Source organism: Cinclus cinclus, chromosome 5, assembly GCF_963662255.1.
Source record: "Cinclus cinclus chromosome 5, bCinCin1.1, whole genome shotgun sequence".
NCBI classification, from domain to species: Eukaryota; Metazoa; Chordata; class Aves; order Passeriformes; family Cinclidae; genus Cinclus; species Cinclus cinclus.
The window spans coordinates 38,350,442-38,369,397 of NC_085050.1; the positions used below are offsets into that span (position 1 = coordinate 38,350,442).

At 34.7% G+C, this 18,956-nt stretch overlaps 1 protein-coding gene across 2 annotated transcripts in view; it reads left to right on the top strand.

Moving 5' to 3' along the window:
* Positions 1 to 18,956, top strand: part of SPOCK3 (SPARC (osteonectin), cwcv and kazal like domains proteoglycan 3) — a 157,460-nt gene that overhangs the window by 136,126 nt on the left and 2,378 nt on the right. For both annotated transcript variants that reach the window (XM_062492856.1, XM_062492858.1), the window contains 3 exons: positions 1,715 to 1,834; positions 12,039 to 12,260; positions 18,799 to 18,861. In XM_062492856.1, the coding sequence (XP_062348840.1) occupies positions 1,715 to 1,834; positions 12,039 to 12,260; positions 18,799 to 18,861 (405 nt within the window). The remainder of the gene's footprint in view (positions 1 to 1,714; positions 1,835 to 12,038; positions 12,261 to 18,798; positions 18,862 to 18,956) is intronic.

The window sequence follows — 18,956 nt, forward strand, 5'->3', positions numbered from 1 at the left end:
CCCAGGATACAGCTGTAATGGAAGGAGAAATTAAAGAGGAGCAGTGTCCCAAGTTAATAGCTGATTCTTTGTGCTGACCTCTCAGATGATTGCAAGAATTGGTACAGGAAGGTGTCATTACAGCAAACATAGAAATCCCACAGGCTTGAATTATGATATGTACTCTTGGATCAGGAGACCATTTTCATCTGGTTGTTGTAATACTTTTTTGCATATGCATACCTATTTATCATTATTTTTTTCCCAGTTCTCTATAAATTATTAGGAAAGAAATAGTTCTGTTACACAATAGGGAAGCACAAATACAATTTTTATAAAAATGTTGCTCCATAACATATGCAAATGTATGTATAGATGAATTGCATTTTAGTCTTTCATGGATAGAATCAAAGTATCAAGAGGGACTTCAGTAAAGAATAAATAATCCCGTGCTTAGATGCATGCAGCTGTACAGGCATTGGTAGTTGTTGACATAATAACATGTTTCTATCTTATTCCAAAATACAAATAAGTCTTTCACAGCGTTGTTCAATTTAATGAAGTACTAAAAAAGCTATGTCACTAAATGTGTTGGACTGCTACACAATAAAGGAAAAGTAAGCAAACCAAAGATTTATTTTTCAGCAGTGTCACTGTGAACCTCTGCCATCTTAGATATAAGCTCTTCAGGTTGTAGCTTATTCAGTTACTGGTATACCTGGAAAGTGATCCCAGTTTGGAAATGATAGCTATTGAGAATGGCAGTGGAAGCTATGTTGTTACCTGAGCAGGGATGCATATTGGTGTCTTTTCTGCTCATCGTCTTCCAGATACTGTTATTTCTTTTGTCTTTTAGCTTTTCCCACACAAATGGGAAGATGGAGTTCTGGGAAGGATATCTACTTGCTTCAAGCATGCCCTTCCTTTGTCTTCTCAGTGAATAAGCCTCTTGACTGCACATCTCTCTCTGATATCTACTTCTGTTGCTGGCTTCTGTACAAACTGCCAGTACTGTACAGCACTTCAGCCAGTCTGCTGCTAATCTGCTGCCCTTGGTGCTACAGATGATCTCTTTGGTCTGGTGTGCTTTTTCTGCCTTTGCTATTTCTGGTCAAAGAATCCACCCTTTCCATCACCAAGTGGCTGTACAGTTGCCTGTTTGCCTTTACGTGCTCGCAGGTTTGGCTTGTGAAACTCCATTCCATGGTATAAACTTCCAGCACGTTGTTGAAACGCTTTTGCTGTCAGTCCTGTTTCCTCTTTTCATGCCTCAGCACAGGAAAGCAGGTTGGGTGTTCATGATTATCTAAACTAAACTACTCCTCTGACCTGTTCTGGTAATGCTTGGATTTGTATTGCCTTAATGAGCATGGAAATGAAGACAAAACACTGTCATGGGTGTCTCAGCCTCATCTGCAGTAAGATGTGAAAATACCTGTGCTACAACTGTTTATAGTAGTTTGCAAAGGAAGTTTTCTATTTCTTGGTATCTGTAATTTTATAATTGCTTTATACAGCAGGTATCTATTTCTGCGGACCTTTACTGGATTTTGAAGGCATACCTAAGCAATACAACTGAATTAAATTAATTTTAAAAGCTGCAGAACATAGGGTTTTGTATTATTACATAGGGTTTGGTTTTTGTGGGGGCCTGGGGGATTTTTTTAGCATAATTTGAAAAGTTCTATTTAGCACGCTGGAGAAAAACATTAAACAACTGTATTTTGTTTTTCAGTGTGCAGTGACCTGGAATTCAGGGAAGTTGCAAACAGATTGAGAGACTGGTTTAAGGCCCTTCATGAAAGTGGAATTCAGAATAAGAAGACTAGGATTGTTCAAAGGCCTGAAAGAAGCAGTAAGTGATTTCTGCTTGTCTTAATTGATGTTTTCCTTGATCCTTTTCTGTTCTTCTGTTTTTCAGTTGCTAAGACCTGACTTATTCTCATGTGCTTTAAATAGGCATGTGGACAAAACTATAACTTTGGGATTTTCTGAAGCTGGTTTCCTATTTATGGCTTAGCACTAATACAAGATGTTCACTTTAGACTTTAAATATAATTTGGCAGGACAGCTACCATTCACGATGCTTTAATTTGTGAATGCCATCAAATTAAAAAAAATAAAATAGAAGAGCTTAAATTATGTGTGACCCATCGTTGCTAGTTGATGTCACTGTAGGTCCTGGTACAGAAAAACAGATGGAAAAGAAGCTTGTAATTAAAAAGGAATTTATAAGGTTATATTTGAAATTGGAAAAGATTCAGGAGTACTAATGAAGTAGAAACAGTAGGGGGCATAATTTGTTTTTAACCCCCTCAAATATTTAATTTTTTTGTTGTTGTTGTTGTGGAAAGTAGTTATATTTTTGAAATGTAATCATCAAAGGGCTTATTTAGAAGAGCAGTTGAATTGTGCATTAATAGTTCTAGAAGTGAAGTCCTACTGTGAGGGGAGTCAAATTGGATTTCATAAGCCATAAATCCCTAGCTTTCATTAATATGAAGAGCAAACTATGAATTCTTCCAGAGTATGTTTCACAGAACTTGGTCAGCACTGACTTCTTGCCTTACTTATTTCATTATTAGCTTTTTAAGTATTTGAGATGGGTTTTTTTTAGCCTTTTTTTATTTCAGTTTGTAGCTTTATTTTTCTTTTTTCAAGAAATTAATTAATTTCACTTAATTGGAAATGACATTTCATCGTGTGATTCTTTCATGCAAAGAAAATGTGAATAATTCTGTAAAACAGTGAATTAAAGATGGTTCTGTCTTATCTGGGAATATTTTTCTTTAACTTGGGAAAAATTGTTTCTGAGGTAATGTGGTAATACAGTAACACCACTTTTTATTGATATTGAAAAAAATTACATTTCATTTAAACCTATATATTTCCAATTTATATTCTGGTTAGTGCCCATAACTGGCAAGTGATATGCTTCTCATGCAGTAGTGGAAACAATAGAAATACAAAGTTTGCAGCCCTTAAGAAAGAATTTATTATATAGTTAAAAAAAAATTATCTAATTATGTAGGTTAGTGCATTGCTCAGTTGAAGGTAAACTGAAATACCATACAATGTCCCGTTTCTTGCTGAATGCTTACTTTGAAATTTGGGCAATGATAAAGGAAGCAGTTGTAGAGCTGTTAAGCATTACATCCTGCATAAATAACAAGTGAGTGTTTCAAGATACTGGATTCCATGTAATGCAAGAAAGTAAAGTTCATAATTAATACTTTGAATGCCGTGAGATACAAACACAAAGTTCTTAAGAATGAGATTTTTCCCTTGGCTTTTTTTATTTTTTTGAGCACACAGGGTTTTGATAAGACCTACAATCTCCACTTGAAACAGATATTTGTAGCATGATGTGTATATGATATAATATAGTCATATTTGTTATGTCAGTTGTTTGTTGGCAAATTTTTACTTTATAAGAGCAATCAAAGACTATATTTAGACTTAAGATCCAAGATTTTAATATGTGAGGCTAAAAATGCAAGAATGTTGTGGGTTTTTGGACACTCAGTTTTGGAAACCTTCAAAGTCATAAAGTTCTCTCCTTTGGCATTGTACAGAATCTGCACATATTTTAGGAGGTACATGAAATTTAAGGCACAATTTAGATTGCATGCTAATCTACCATTTTTTGAGAGATAGAATCAAGAGTTGATTTGGATGGCTAAGAATAGTCTCTGCAAGGCTTTTTCATCAACAGGTGAAAGATTACAATCTCTGTGGAAAATTCTGTTTCCCATATATTACTGACTTTAAATTACTTGTCAAAGTTGTGCTGTCACAAATGTTTGACTTAGGTTTTTATTGCGGTACCAGAATTTAGAATGTCTAACTAAGTATTAATTTATTACTGTTTCTAAATTTGATCCAAGTTTGATGATAGTCCTTGGGATGTTTATTTTCTTTTTACTAAAATAAAGCAAATAAAGTTTTACAAAATGGTTACATGTGGGACATTCAGTTTGTCCAATATTTTCTTCTTTTTCTTTTCACAAAAGAGGTTTTCAACAGAAACCTACAGTGTTTCACATTTGAACAATAACTGTTCATTCAGTACTGTGGTCAGTTACTCAAATTGCATATAGCTAATTGTGAAAAAAATACTGGGTTTAGACAGTAAACATCTTATTTATGCAGTATTTACTTGATTTTATAAGTAGCCAATATTTGCATGTTTGTAATAAGTGGACAGGCTACTGCATGAAGTTCACCTATAGACAGAAAGCAATTAAATGAGTGTATGTTCAGTAGTAAGTTTTTTTGCTTGTAGATTTGGGGATGCACAAATTATTTTAAAACTGGTTTCACTAGTGCTGTATATTTTTCCTGTCATGTAAATTTCTGTACTTCAAAATTTTTCATTTAAGACAGAAAAATACATACTGCATTTTATGAGAAATAAACATGTCTGTTGTTTAGAAGAAAATATTGTGTCACTATGTCCCAGTAAACACATAAAGCAACATAAAGTATGATAACCATTTAACATGGTAATGTCCATTCTAATACCAATTAAAAATTCTTATAACTGTTCTTGAACAGCAAGCTTCTCAAGTAATGTCCTCGATACCTGTTTCCAAAGTCATAGAAGGTCCAAGACATCAGGCCTATTGATATCTAAGTATATCAGGGCATCCATCCGTACTGATATCTTAGCACACCAGGGCTGTCCATTCCGTATCTTGGAGATGCCAGAAAGCTACAGCTACAAATAAAACTTGTCAAGTTCTTATAATGTATAATGATTTTATACTGAGCACATGAGACTTGGTGGTCTGCGCAGAATAACAGCTGCAACAAAAAGCCCCCTGAATGCAACTTCCTCTCTGAGTCTGATCTAACAGATCCCTGGAATTGTTTATTACCCTAGGGGAGTTAAAAATCTCATTTGTCACCCTTTTCCCCTAGGCTTTCCTGTATTCTTATCATAATGTTCCTTTCTCATTTAAAAACCATTCTGCATTTAAAGAAGCAATTTGTGGCACCCTCTCTGGTCATCTCTTTGTATTTAGGATTTTTTTTCATATTTCAGTCACTCTGGTGGAATTTAGGGTGGGATATATTAAAAGACTTAAGCACAGTTCTTCCGAGGCAGATGTGGTGCAAGTTTATAGTGCCTTGTTGGTGCTTTTTGGAGTTGTTCCAGCTATTAAATAATCCACTTTGTTCCATACAATCATTAATATCCTTAAATAAACCAAACAATAGTGTTCTGCTAGTGCTGTCAATATGCTGTTAACAAGTTAAAAATATCAAGTGCCTACATTGCTGTGTTTTTACACAAGTAAGGTAATTTTGTCTTACTGGCACTTTTTTCCAAAGCAGAATGTTATTACTAATCAAGAGTAGCATATGTCAAAAAAGAATAGGGTATTATTTCCAAAATCCCTTTTGGGTCCAGATTTGGTCAGATGTAATATATCTAAAAGTATCAATAATACAGATACTACATATACACTTAAATCCCCAGGCCATTTATGGTCTAAATAGATGACACAAAGGGAAAAATTATATTTGACCCCCATGCTACAATAATACCCCCATTATTTTTCACTTGTGGATTGGAATATGCAGAGTTAAAAAAAATAAGTGATATTTTATATACCTGTTTAAAGTCTATTAGAATATGTGTTCGATTTTTATATTCTTTTTTTCGTATGCAAAGCACAAAAAATACCATAGTCCCACCAATATTTCTGCTAGTAGGCAGTCTGTTTCTGAAGAATACTTGTGCACCTTGTAATGTTAGAAGATGAAAGACCAGAGGCCAACGATAATACGTAGAGAATCTTCTTATGGCTTGGAAATAATATGATGATTTGGAGTTTAATATGCAAATAATTTTGAAAACAACCTAAAAATACAAGAAATCTGAAATAAAATTACTTAAAAGTGTCTTGTCTTGAACAAGCATAGGAAGATATTACACTAAAATAGGAAGATGTTATTACACTATACAAAATTGTGGGAGAAAAAGACTAATTTTGTAAAGAAAAGTAAATTAAATAAGCAACTTCAGATTTTTGCTTGAAGATTTTAATTTCGTTCTGATTATCCTAAATTCCTTATTGATGAAGAGAAAAGCTGATACTCTACAGTGATAAATTATATTTCCCTGATCTTCACTGCCACAAGCATTTTTGAAAACCCTGAGGTACAGACAGGAGTCATAAGAACAATAGGGTTTTCCTTACTCCTAGAGTAAGGAAAGAACTCCTAGAGCTGGAAAGAATTGTGGTTTTAAACAGTATTTGTGATGTCTTCGGCTTGAGAATTTGTCTAGATCCTGAGATTATTTCAGAAAACATTCCATAAAGCTGAACTGCAAAGTTGAACAGGTTGACAGCCTGAACCATAGTTCTAGTTTGCTAGAAAGGAAAGGTTCTTCCAATGAATTCCTGCATGTGTCAAGTTAGCTTATGCAAAGGCATCCTCAATTAAAGCGTCTGGAAGAAGAAATCCAGCCTAGAATTAATTCTGAACAGGAATTTTAATGAAGCCATCTCTACTTAATTTTAAGTTTCTAAATGAACCACATCACAGTTGTTGACTGAAATTGGTTTTGACTCGATCTTGTTTGCAGAATTATCCTTGTACAGAATGAAACATATGGGATTTTATTTTATTTTATTTTATTTTGTTTTATTTTATTTTATGATTTTATTTCTTTATCCTCAGTTATCTGCTTTCCTCTAGCAGTCACTCCTGTTAATAAAATGGCAAATTTGGTGTCCCAAATAACAAATTTAATCTGACCCATCAATCTATTAGGAAACTGATAACTTCTAGGAATAGGATTCATGTTGCTTTTTTTTCCCCTCCACTTCAATATAAAATTCTTTAAAACACTTTCAGGAAGAGACTTCAGAATGCAAACTTTCACAGGGACATTGCAGTTGTACTTGGTTTCTTTCTCTTGTACCTTTTGTTGTGACATGAGAGTCAGTTTTCCTAGGCTTATCTAAATACATTTGGTACCTTCCACATCTTCCCCAGGGCCAGGAGCTTGTCTTCAATGATTCTTCGGGGTCCCTTCCAGCTCAGGATATTGTCTTGCCCTAACCTGTGCTCTGCTGTGTGTGTGTAATCACAGTGAGCAGGAATGTATTGCAGCCTCAGACAGGGGACAGAGATCCTAAATCTGTCTCCCAGCTCTCATGGAGTCAGATGAGGCTCACCAAGATCACCATTTCTGTGATCAAGTACAGAAGCATTCACCTCTGCTTAGTCCTCTTTATTTCAGTCTTTCCTGCTCTGCTCTCCCCTGATTGCATTAGGAAAGGAAACATTTTCCCAACTTGTGCACAGTAGGCCTCAGCTGTGAGATGCTGTTCACTAAAGGATTTCTTCTGACCAGAATATTAGAGAAATTAATTTGAAAAGAAAACCTTCTTGCTATGCATCTTGCACAATGAACAGATAAAATCCACGCTCTAAATGTCAGCCAGGAGTCTGGTGAAGAGTGTATGTGTATTTATTCATATGTGTGATTTTCCAGCATCTTTTATTGCTTCAGACAGCCCACTGGAATTGGAAAAAATTGTGCACTTCTTGGCATATTATATAAAAAACACCTATATAATACATGATCCCTGTGTATGAATGTTGTTTTGATTTCCACATGGTTTCAAAAGCTGTCTTCCTCAATGTCCACATTATTTATGTGCTTAGTAAGCAGCAAACAATAGTTTTACCTTGGAAAGTAGACAAGAGTTGAAATTCTCCCCAGAGAAATAACCAGAAAGAGGAGCATTTCTGTTGGTTCCTTTTAAGCAAATGTTCTTAATGCCCACTATGTAAGCCATGGAGGATGGTTATATTTCTTTATAATTTTTCCCTTGGGATTGTTTTGACCAGGAAAAGAGCATGAGCTGGCACTTCATGTTTTTTAGATAGTGTTCAGAAATATCTGCATAAAAATTCACTTCATTATGGTATGTGGAAATAGACTCTGAGTAAGTGGTTAAAATGAAAGAGAAAAGCATCTTTCATAATTTAGTCATTGAGCAGAAGATTTTGCTCTTCTCAGCATAATGTCCTGTACTTAATCATCAAGAATAAATTACTAACATTCAATTATACTAATTATTCCTCAGTTTCTGCTTATTGCTTTGTGTTGCAACTGTGAAGAATGTGTAAAACCAGCATTCTAGTTGTCATTCCAAGTGTTAATATACAGAGTATGTAATTTGGGCAATAATTTCCTAGTCTAGGTCATATGGTGATTTTTTGATTCTTAGTTTTGTATCACCGGATGCCCTCACATGTCAAACCCTATTAGCAGATACTAAACTCTAGATATGTACTTCAAGGCTTTTCTGACTCTTTTACCCAAGTATATCACCTTCAAGATGTATTATTTTACCAATATTATAATAGAGGAAGCCAGTAGTTGTTGAGAGAAAGTACTTCAGATAATTTTAAGTTTGGACAGTTCAGTAAAGGTTCTTTTAAAATTAACCAGCAATTTTACCACAATAATCACTAAAACAGTTGGTAATGTGTACACAGACCCAATGAGCTTTTTATGGTATAGCAGTTCTGGAAGAGGTGTAGTGCTCCATTTTATATCAAACAAAACTGCTTCTATCTCTGTCAATACGTGCCTGGTTTATCTCTGAAATACTTGAGCCATTTTTATTTTTTATTTATTTGAGCAAAACTTCTTATTTTACCTAGATTTCAGACATTTCTATATTGCAATGACTGATGGTCATGAAAGACTTTGGCTTGATGAAACAAGACCAATGAAAACTAAGAATAAATATGATTTTTCTCTATTTCTAACACTAAAATTGTATATACTAAACAAGAAGAAGAAGAAGAAGAAGAAGAAGAAGAAGAAGAAGAAGAAGAAGAAGAAGAAGAAGAAAACTGATGATAACAACAATGAAATACATGGGCTGTAAACGAAAATACAAACTATTTCAGAGTTGTACTCTGAAAAAGAAACAAATTACTTTCGAGGTAAAGCACGATTAGGTTTAGAAATTATTAAATCAGTTATTTAGTAGAAAGTTAGATGCCATGATCCACAGTACTTTTTTCCTCCAGTATCTGATGCCATTTAACAGATAGATTATGACAGTTTTAATAAATGTAAGCTTTTCTTATATGAAATGTTACTGTTTGAAGTAGGTTTATTAGTTCTGATGTACCAGAATAATATATTCCTATCTTCTAGGAAGAGTATGTCGTGAATATGAGACTTCATAATCGATATTTAAATATTCAGCTGTGGTTATGTTGAAGTTTGACAGGATTTATTGAAAATATTAGAACATAATAATATTTTTCTGATGCTATCCTGTTGGTATCAGTGATTTGTAATAAAATGATCTGCCTTTCAGTTATATTGCTGACTCCAGTGTACATTTTTTTTAATTTCAAGCTTTGTCCTTAATTTTGAAAAATGTAATAGAAAAGATACTGTGTGACATCACATTTTAAAAAAGTGAAAGAAGTGTGAAAAACATATTGTGGAGCAGGAACAGAGAATGAACTCCAGTCACAGGCTAATGCTAGTTAAGGATATCAAGAAAAAAATAAGGATCAAATCTTACGCAGTTGTATAATATTGTTCCAACCTTAATTTAGTGGCACATACACCTTTGAAATGTTCAGTTCTCTTTCACTGTTCTTCAGATAAATGTATTTCTTTTTTGAGTATCATTTGAAACTGACTGAGGAGTTGGATTTCCACCTCAGCTTATTCTGTAAAATAGGCAGATGTTTGGGGGGTTTCTGTTTTTCCTTAGTATAGTTTATGAAAAACATAAAACTAGTCTCCTAGTATCCTAAAATACAAATACTTTATGATGTGAGCTTTGCAAGCATTAGCCACAAATGCTAATTTTAAAATATTTTGTCCCAAATTTGAAAGTGATGCCTCTTTCAATAAACTTGAGCTGGAATTTCCACATGCAGAAGTATTATCTTCATTACTTTGGCCAACAAGGCCTATCCTTAAATACACCTTTTAAGTGGCTTTTATCCTAAATTCCCTCCTAGTTAGCATCTTATTAATTAAAATCATAGTTGCCCTATTTCTTCCCGTCTATTAGATTTTTGTGAGCTGGTCAGAGTGCTAAATTCAGAAGAAAACTGTGAGTACAAGAATAATTTTTCCTGTCATGCAGGTACACAAAAGGCAGGATAGGTGGCATTGTTTCATGTTGACTTCTTTTGGTATCCAAGGTCATAAGGAGGATTTCTAGCTAAAAGCACAATTAAGAGAGAAAGTGTTAAGAAGCCTTCAGGAGCAGAGCCTTACAGGTAAATAATATTGCACTGAACATTAATCCTTAGAAAAAATGTTTTAGGATGGAGAAACTTTCCAGATTTTTTCTAATCAGAAGCACCTGTTGAATAATTCTGATACCTTTTACAGATAAAGTTGCACAAGACATTTACTCTATATCCTTATTCATTCAGTTGGGTCCTGTATCTCACTGCTCTTCATAATCCACAGAAAATAAGTTTTGTCCTGATGTTTTATCAGGGGTTGAAGAGGAAAGGAAAGAGATCTTTGGCTCAATGCTTGGGTATGTCTTTAAATTGTAATAAACACATGAAAACTTCATAAATATTAAATGGTTGGCTTAAATTTTTTTGCCTTTTCTTGTCTTCTTTCTATCAAACAAAAATAATAATTACTGAAACAGATCATCAGGGAACTAGGAAAAGTGAGGTCATTAACTTTGACCGAGGTGAAAAGTCATAGTTAATTTAGAATTTCTTGGGAAAGGGATTTTATATGTTGGTCTGACTTGCACAGGGAGTTCTGATGCTATCAGCTTTCTTGTCCTTTCTGAAATGGTCATTCTGCCACAGAGTAGGCATTTCCATATATTGATATATATCTAAAAGGAGATCTAACGACTTCTAAATGCAATTACTGGATTAATCCTGTTTAGCAGCATTAGAAGCACTTTTCAGATTTCTTTAGTGTCAGAATAACAGCAAAGGCAGGCAGACCAGATTTTCAACAGCAATAGAAATTGGGAATTCCTGGGTGTTCTCATATCAGCTTTTCTGTAGCCGTATCTACCAATCTCATTTGTTCAGTGCTCAGTTTTAACTTAAGAGTTTTGAGAAAAATGATGTTTAGTAGCACTAAATCTTGTTCTGCATTAAGGTGTGTACTCAACTGCCTGGCCACATCTGCCTGTGGCATGACCCACAGCACATGAACCAGCAAAAGAATGTGCTTGTATCATTTGCAGCTCTCAGCTTCAACAGAGGCCTGCTGGTTTCTGCATTTCCCTTTCATGTTCATGGGCAAGTCTGCATGTACTTTAAAGTTCATGCAGGAAGCATAAATAGGAGGTGTGAGGTCTGACTACAGGAATAATTAACTCAGCCTGTTCCATTTGTTATTTTTTTCAAGCAGTGATTTAGGAAGATGCAAGCTGTATAGGTAAGTGAAATACTGGCAGCTGGCTGCTCCTGGAAATTATCTTTCGTAGGGCCTTCTCCAAGATAGAAAGTACACCAGTAAAGATAAAATGCAATTTTCAAAGCAATGCTGAGACTATCATGTTCCTTTTTCATAGATTTAAATGTGTGTTATCAGAAAAAAAAAAAAAAAAAGGAACACCCAAGCATGGACTCCTAAAGTTCCCCGGAATTTATTCTCTTCTTAGTTCTGTAAGCTTTGCAAACTACTTAAGTTTCATTCTCCTGATTTATAGTATCACTTAAATTCCTCATCAGTATTATTTTCCAGTAAATCATTATGTATCATTTATTACTGTACATAATGTATGTGCTATATGTATAACATTTGACATGAAAACTCTTACTTCTAAATGTTCTGAGGCTGACTGTAGGATTGATTTTTTAGCAGTTTAATTTAGTGACTTTTAAAGTGAATCTGACACATAATTTCTGTGTGCATTTCAATAGCATCCACTGTTTATTTATGACGTCTATGTACCACCAGAGCTATTACCATGATGCAGCATTCTTTTGTGGTGGCTGGGATCAGCAGCTGCTCCAGCTTTCCTCCTATATAATTTTTATTATTTTTGTTTGCTTCTTAGGATTTGATACCAGCATTTTGCCAATTTGCAAAGACTCCCTTGGCTGGATGTTTAATCGGCTCGATACGAACTATGACCTGTTGTTGGACCAGTCAGAACTTGGAAGCATTTACCTTGACAAGAACGAGCCGTGCACCAGGGCATTCTTCAATTCTTGTGACACATACAAAGACAGTTTGATATCTAACAATGAGTGGTGCTACTGCTTCCAAAGACAGCAAGGTAAAAGATGAGATCAACCTGCATATGTATATGACTGACCTATTTGCTGGGCTTTATCTATTTTTTAACATATTAAGAAGATTACAGTGAACTACAAGCTCTTAAATGCTGTGAATTTGTGTTAAGGTTTGTAACATGGTGAATACCTAAAATGAAGTAAAACAAGGCCAAACAAACAAAAAGTACCAAACTACTCAAGCTAAACAGAAAGGCTTGCTAGAAATTCAAGGATTCTAAATAAAGTGCAACATTGCCACTAATGCTTTTACAGCTATATTGTTCCTCATGCTAAAATTTAGTATATATGTAGAGGAAAAGAGATGAAAATAAAGATGAAAATTATTTAAATTATTTCTTTCCCAGTCTACATTGCCTACATTATAACATAAACTTTTTTATGGCTAATTTGAGGTATCTTAATGTTCAGTGAGCCTAATAAAATAGCTGAATGAACATTATGGATAAAGTTATTTCCAGTCATTTAGACCTGAAACCAGTTGGTTTTTATTGAATCTCTTGAATCTATTTGAATCTCTTGTTAATATTCTGATGTGATTTTGGTTAGACAAATAAACACAACCAATAAGCATTGCTTTCCTGAGAAGTATATAACAATTTCTGACATCGGTGAGACATAAATTACGCAAATTATATAATCACGTAAATTATATAATCAAGCTAGTTGTAATGTACCAAGGAATTCACTCATTGAATATTGTCTGAAATTGGTCAGAATAACCCCTGCATTGTTCCTACTTACATGAGGGAGTTTTTCTAAAAGATAAACAGCAGTTAGGGTTCAATTTTCTACTGAGCTAAAACTGGAAAGTTTGCTTAGCTAATTCAGCCTTTTTGAAAATTTTAGTATATCACTTGTACCCTTAAAACTCTCATGATAAATTCCCATTAGCATTCAACATTTATGATTTTGTTCTGATTTCTGTGGAAATAAAGGTTTTTATCGTGCCAGATCTGCCAGTTGTAAATCTAAGTAAAAATAAAGCTATAATTCTGTAGATAAATACTAAATAGCAGTTATCTTTTCTTTGGTAACTTTCTTGTTAAAATATTAACATTTAAACTTTCAAAATACCTTGTTCGTTTTATAATAAACAATAACTTTTGCATGATTTTTTTATAAGCATGCATGTACTGCTCCCAACTCTAGCAAATTAAAAATTAGCCATCCCAGAAGTAATGTAGCTCTGAAAGAGCAGTACATGTTTTGTAAATTTGTCTATAAAATAAAAGAAGATCAAATAATTTCAGCTTAATTTATATAGACCCTTAGTCTTTGGAGGGCAGTATAATTCTTTTCTATTGCCAGACGAAGTACAGCAAATTACATGTGGCCTACTATGGCAAGGCTTTTCCACCAATTTCATATAATATAAGCATGGCATAACCAGGGCATTAAGAAAACCCTTTCACAGATCAGTTTCACGTAGTTTTGCATTTTCTTACCTATAAACACATTTAGTGCACAGTATTTGCTCAGTGGGCTGTTAGAACCTGAGGATGGTATTGTGAAGACTGATCTAAACACTACAGAATTTTACTAATGGTACCCCAAGAAATCCATCTTTCAGTGACACTGATTCTTCATATTGCAGAACTCAACATTATCAAGCTTTTCTTCCCCTTTTTACCGATTTCCTCCCTGTCTTGATAATGGTGTTGAGATAAGGGGCTGATTTCAAACAGGTCAGATAGTCTTTGATACCACAGTGTGAGTATATAGTAAAAACGATGTCTTCTCAACATTGTATATGAAGTGAAATCTTAGGTTCAAAAACTGTTGCACATTAGACATGCACTTTATCCTTCGAAATTAACAATGTCATCAAAATCTGTATTCTCTGTTTTTTGGTGTAAGGAAAGAAAATCTTATAGTCTTCTTTTGTCATATCTATTATTAGGTTGCACAACTGTGTGGACTTTATTTCCCTAGTGTATTAGTGACCCATTGAAGTCTCTGTTTGTAATTCACATTGTTATGCTGAACTGTGGAATATGCTCATGTCCAGACATTGTTTTACTTGATGGAATGATCTAAACCAGGCCTTTAACTAAGCCCTTGCTATTAACAGCAAAAAGATGGAAAAGCTGAGAAATTCAGCAGCTTCTTTCTGATGTTTATTATAATAAGTTATTATTAACAGAATGCTTCAAGCCATGTAAAGCAGTTCTCTCTATTCATTGAGTTTAGTAGTGCTGTCTTGGCAGATCAGTGGTTTTAGAGTACTGTTGTCGGTATTCTTCTAAAGGGAGTACAAAATTTAGTCAACCAAACTGGGATAGCGATTTCATTATGCTTTTTAAAAGTACACAGTGTTTGCTTGAGTCATTATCTGAGAAGCCCTCATGGTCTTTGATCTTAGTTTTACCATGCAAGACTGTCAGGATTAGACAAGTACTTGAAACTCTTCATTCATTCTTTCTGCTTGATTACACTACACTAGACCTATTCCTGTACATTGCTAGCAACTTCTAGTCAATATAGGCGACTTTTTTATGAATCCTGAAGTCAGGTCTTTCTTGTGGATAAGATCTTTCTGTAGTAGTTGTCCCACCTTTGACTGATGGTTAAACACTTAGGTACAGTCCAGTGATGCTTATTGCATTTTTTCTTGCTCTTACTCTGCTTTAAAAGTAGTTTAGTATTTCTGAGGTATATCCAATGCACTTAAATGCATTTCTGCAGTACATCAAAATCTTCACTGTGCCAGTGCTCTTTCTCCGTACACTGGTCACTATGGCCTTCTAGTTTCAAAAATCTGTGCCAGTGTTTCAGCACCCGTTTTCAGAACTTACTTTCTTGGTTTCTTAGTTTCAATGCTAACATGACACACTAGTGCTTACCAAAATGCTGAGGCCTTTGCAATGTTGGCCCTTTTATAGGCTGAATTTTTTTCTGCCAGTAATTGATTATTGCAGTCGTGTTTTGTTTCATCACTGGTTCAGAGTAGGAGAGTAGCCAATTTTGCTGAGAGTATTAATACTTAGCAGAAGAGTATTTCTTTACTACAGGCCTCTGCATGGATCTGTTAGTCCAGCACTTCTTTAGATGTGTTTTCTTAGAGGCTCTTCTGGCTGTCATGCCTGGAAGACCTCTTCATGACTCTAAAAACAGTCCATCTTACAGAAGAATGAAAACTATCGTGATTTCTATTTGCCAGTCTTAAGATTGCAGGGACTTCAAATATATTTAGAGATAGTTACAAAGAAAGATGTAACATGCTTTTATCAAGATATGATCATAAATGAGATCCCCTGGCAGATTTCTTGAAGTAAAGTATTGATGCTTCAGATCCCTGAAGTACAAACCTTGGATGTTCAACGATTATAATCCTTGACCCCATGTACAGGCAAGACATCACTGCAGCCTTATCTGCAGTGAACCATATTCTAGAACTTAGGGGCTCTGCTAAATAATATCTACTTGATAGGTGAAAAAGCACTGTTTTGTTCTTGAATAAGAAGGAGAATCTCTGAAAGTTGGAAACTTACTTATTTGGGTAACAGCTCCTTGAGATCTATCTGTTAAAAATCATAGGCATTCTTTGTCAAACCTACCGGTCTGACTCCAGTTGATCTGTTAATGTGCTATTTTGGTAAATCAAAACTTAATTGTGCTAGCCTTGAAGCACTTCTTCACATGACTGGATAGTGATGTGTCAAGAGCTAGTGATGGATACTCTGGTGTGTACCAGTACTTTGAGCTCTGATGAATTGTGAATGACTGGTATTGTGTGGTTCAGGATTCACTCCTAGCCATGCACTGATATTAACGGGACAATTCCTCCACATCTATGAAAGGAGATAAAGGATGAAGATGATTAGATACCTTGCATCTAATTAATGTGCCTTGTACCTTATATTCAGATTTTCAGACTGACTGATGTCAGATTCATTGCTATTTCAAGAGAAGCTACCACCCTGATTTTTGTAAAAGTTTATTTTTTTTCCTTGGCTCAAGACTGCCTTAAGTTGTCCAGTGACCGCTTTTTAAATTGTAATAGTTTCAGAAATGTAAAAAAAAAAAAAAAGCTTTTCAAACTTAGGAACTAACCTGCAAATAAAGAAGGAGGCATTATGATTTGAGAAGAGAGGAAAAAGAATGTGCTGTGAGCCAAAAGGAATTGGTTGAACTTCTAGCCTGCCATTCTCTTTGACAGTTTTAAGCACCAGAGTGATTAAGTATTGTTAAGAGTTTTTGCTGCTTTTATCCTGAGAAGCAAAGCTTAAGTGTGAATCTTCAAGACCTAACTTCTGAGAAGAAGAGTGATTTGGGTAAGTAACTGCCTCACGTTGCCTTGTTACCTCTTGGTTAGTGGTATTCTATTCCTTTTTGTAATTATGCCACCAAAGATTTATAGCTATAAAATAAGACTTTTTTCTTTAGGCGTCATCCATAATTTCTACATTTCCACATGTTAGTGCTCATGTGTGCATATCTGTTTCTAATTTAGGATTACTTTTCATGTAAAAAAATACGTATATTCTTATTTGACTAGTTCTTCTTCATCGGCATATTTCCCGTCTCTTTTGGAGGAGAAGAGAGAATAGAATAGAATAGAAATAGAAATAGAATAGAATAGAATAGAATAGAATAGAATAGAATAGAATAGAATAGAATAGAATAGAATGAAAACGCTCTGTGACATAACAGAACCATTAACCTATCCCTGTCAAATCCACCCCATTCCTAGATTCTTATAACCTGTGATATTTGATGACTGTCATTATTGGATTAATAGTAGTAGAAAATGCCTTTAGTTTAAGAAATAACAGATCCTCAGAATGTTGTAGTATTAAGAGTTTAAATCATCAAATATTGGGAAAGACAGAAACCTTAGCATTGAAAGGTAATGAAATAGTGAGCATGATCATCCTCAAAGTAAATCTTACAATGAAAAAAGTGAAGATTCGTGCAGCCTCAACAAATACTCAAAGGCTGAATTATTAAAATCCAATACCCACCCAGTGATGTCAAATCTCAGTGATTTTTCAAGACCACACAGAGAAATTGGTTTGTTGTGTGGAAAGACAACTCCTGAAAATGTCTTCTGGCATTAGGACTCCTGTTGACAGTATTTTGAAAGTGATACCTACTCTTAGGGCATTCACTCTAAAAAGAATCATTCTAGATTTAGTGTGAAAAGCCAGGCCCACCAGAGCTGAGGCCACTGGAAACATTTATAAACTTCTTTAAATGTATTACATAGGTAAATGTTATTTAAAATGTAAAACCAAGAGAAATTAACAGCCTGCTGCCAATAAGAGGTTGTTATTGTCTACTAGGTTTTTTTTTACTGTCTTTGATAACACCAAAGGCCTGTTGGAATAACTAGGCTGTGCCAGCCAAGAGGCTCTGTGTTCACCAGAAGTATATTTTTGGTCCCCACTTCATCTAAGCATTTTTCACCAGAGTGCCCTACATGCTGACTGGCTGCTGGTCTTATGTGTGTTCTGCATCAAAGTCTTACTCATCTTTAAACCAGCTCAGAACACCTTTTTCTATTCGCATGGAGAAAAAGAGGTCATTGAGTTAAGTACATGGCAAAGACATATTATAAATGATCCGAGTCTTCTAAAATGGAAAATATACTTAATATTCATGGAATGTAAGATTTTGTCTGTGAATGGTGCAAGCTAATGACACCTGTGAGTAAACTCAGTAATTCTATTGCTGGTTCAGAATGAGAAGTATCCTGGTGCTAATAATGGTCTAATGTGGTATGCAGTGCCAGTGTTCAGAGATTCATTAGTGCTTTGTTGTCTTTGATTCTTTCACTTATTGAACAAAGACGTAAACACATTCGCATCTTATTTTCTTCCCATTGATGGGTCATACTGTGACTTTCTTTTATGGACAGTAAAAAAATAAATTATTCAGAACTAGAATAAGCTGTAGCTGAAGAACAGAATACTGAATTTTAATACATTTTCTGCTTCTTAGAGCCATCTAAGGTTTGGCCTCCATTTTTAAGTTAGTTTGCTGCACATGGGACTTCATACCCTTGGGATCCAGTCTTAAATTGTTGCCAGAGAATCACAATCTTGCAGACTTCAGTGAAGAGAAAGGTCTTATTTTCTTAGTGTAGTATGTGAAATAAAAAATTGGAACATGACTTTTAAAAAGAACAAAGTGAAGGAAATTGGGAGAGCCATCCTTTTTTTTTTAGCTAATACATGAGGCAAGCTTCACAGTTGCATTGATTTTTATAGATCAGTAAAGTAGGGTGTGATAGAGTTACTATTTTGGTTTAGCATTCCTTGATCCTCCAGACTAGTGACTAGATGCTCACTTGGAGATGAATTAACTGGGAGTGGTGTTCTGCACAAATCCACGGTGGTGTGCAGATTGATAATTCTGAAGCTGTAGCAAGTGGTAATTCTTTTATTTCAGATGTGTGTGTTTCATAAGATCAGTAGTTAGAGTGACCTTACAACATAGCAAACTGTGAAACCACAGTCATGTGTTTTCTCTCCTAGATACTGTGTAACCTGTTTAACATTTTTTATGTCGTTTTAGACCCACCTTGCCAGACAGAGCTCAGCAACATTCAGAAGCAGCAAGGAGGAAAGAAGCTCCTAGGTGAGCCATAGATCATTCATTTGAAGGTTTTATTACTTACATAAATAACCCTAGTTAAACAGCAACACAAAATCAATATTAATCCAATGAAGATA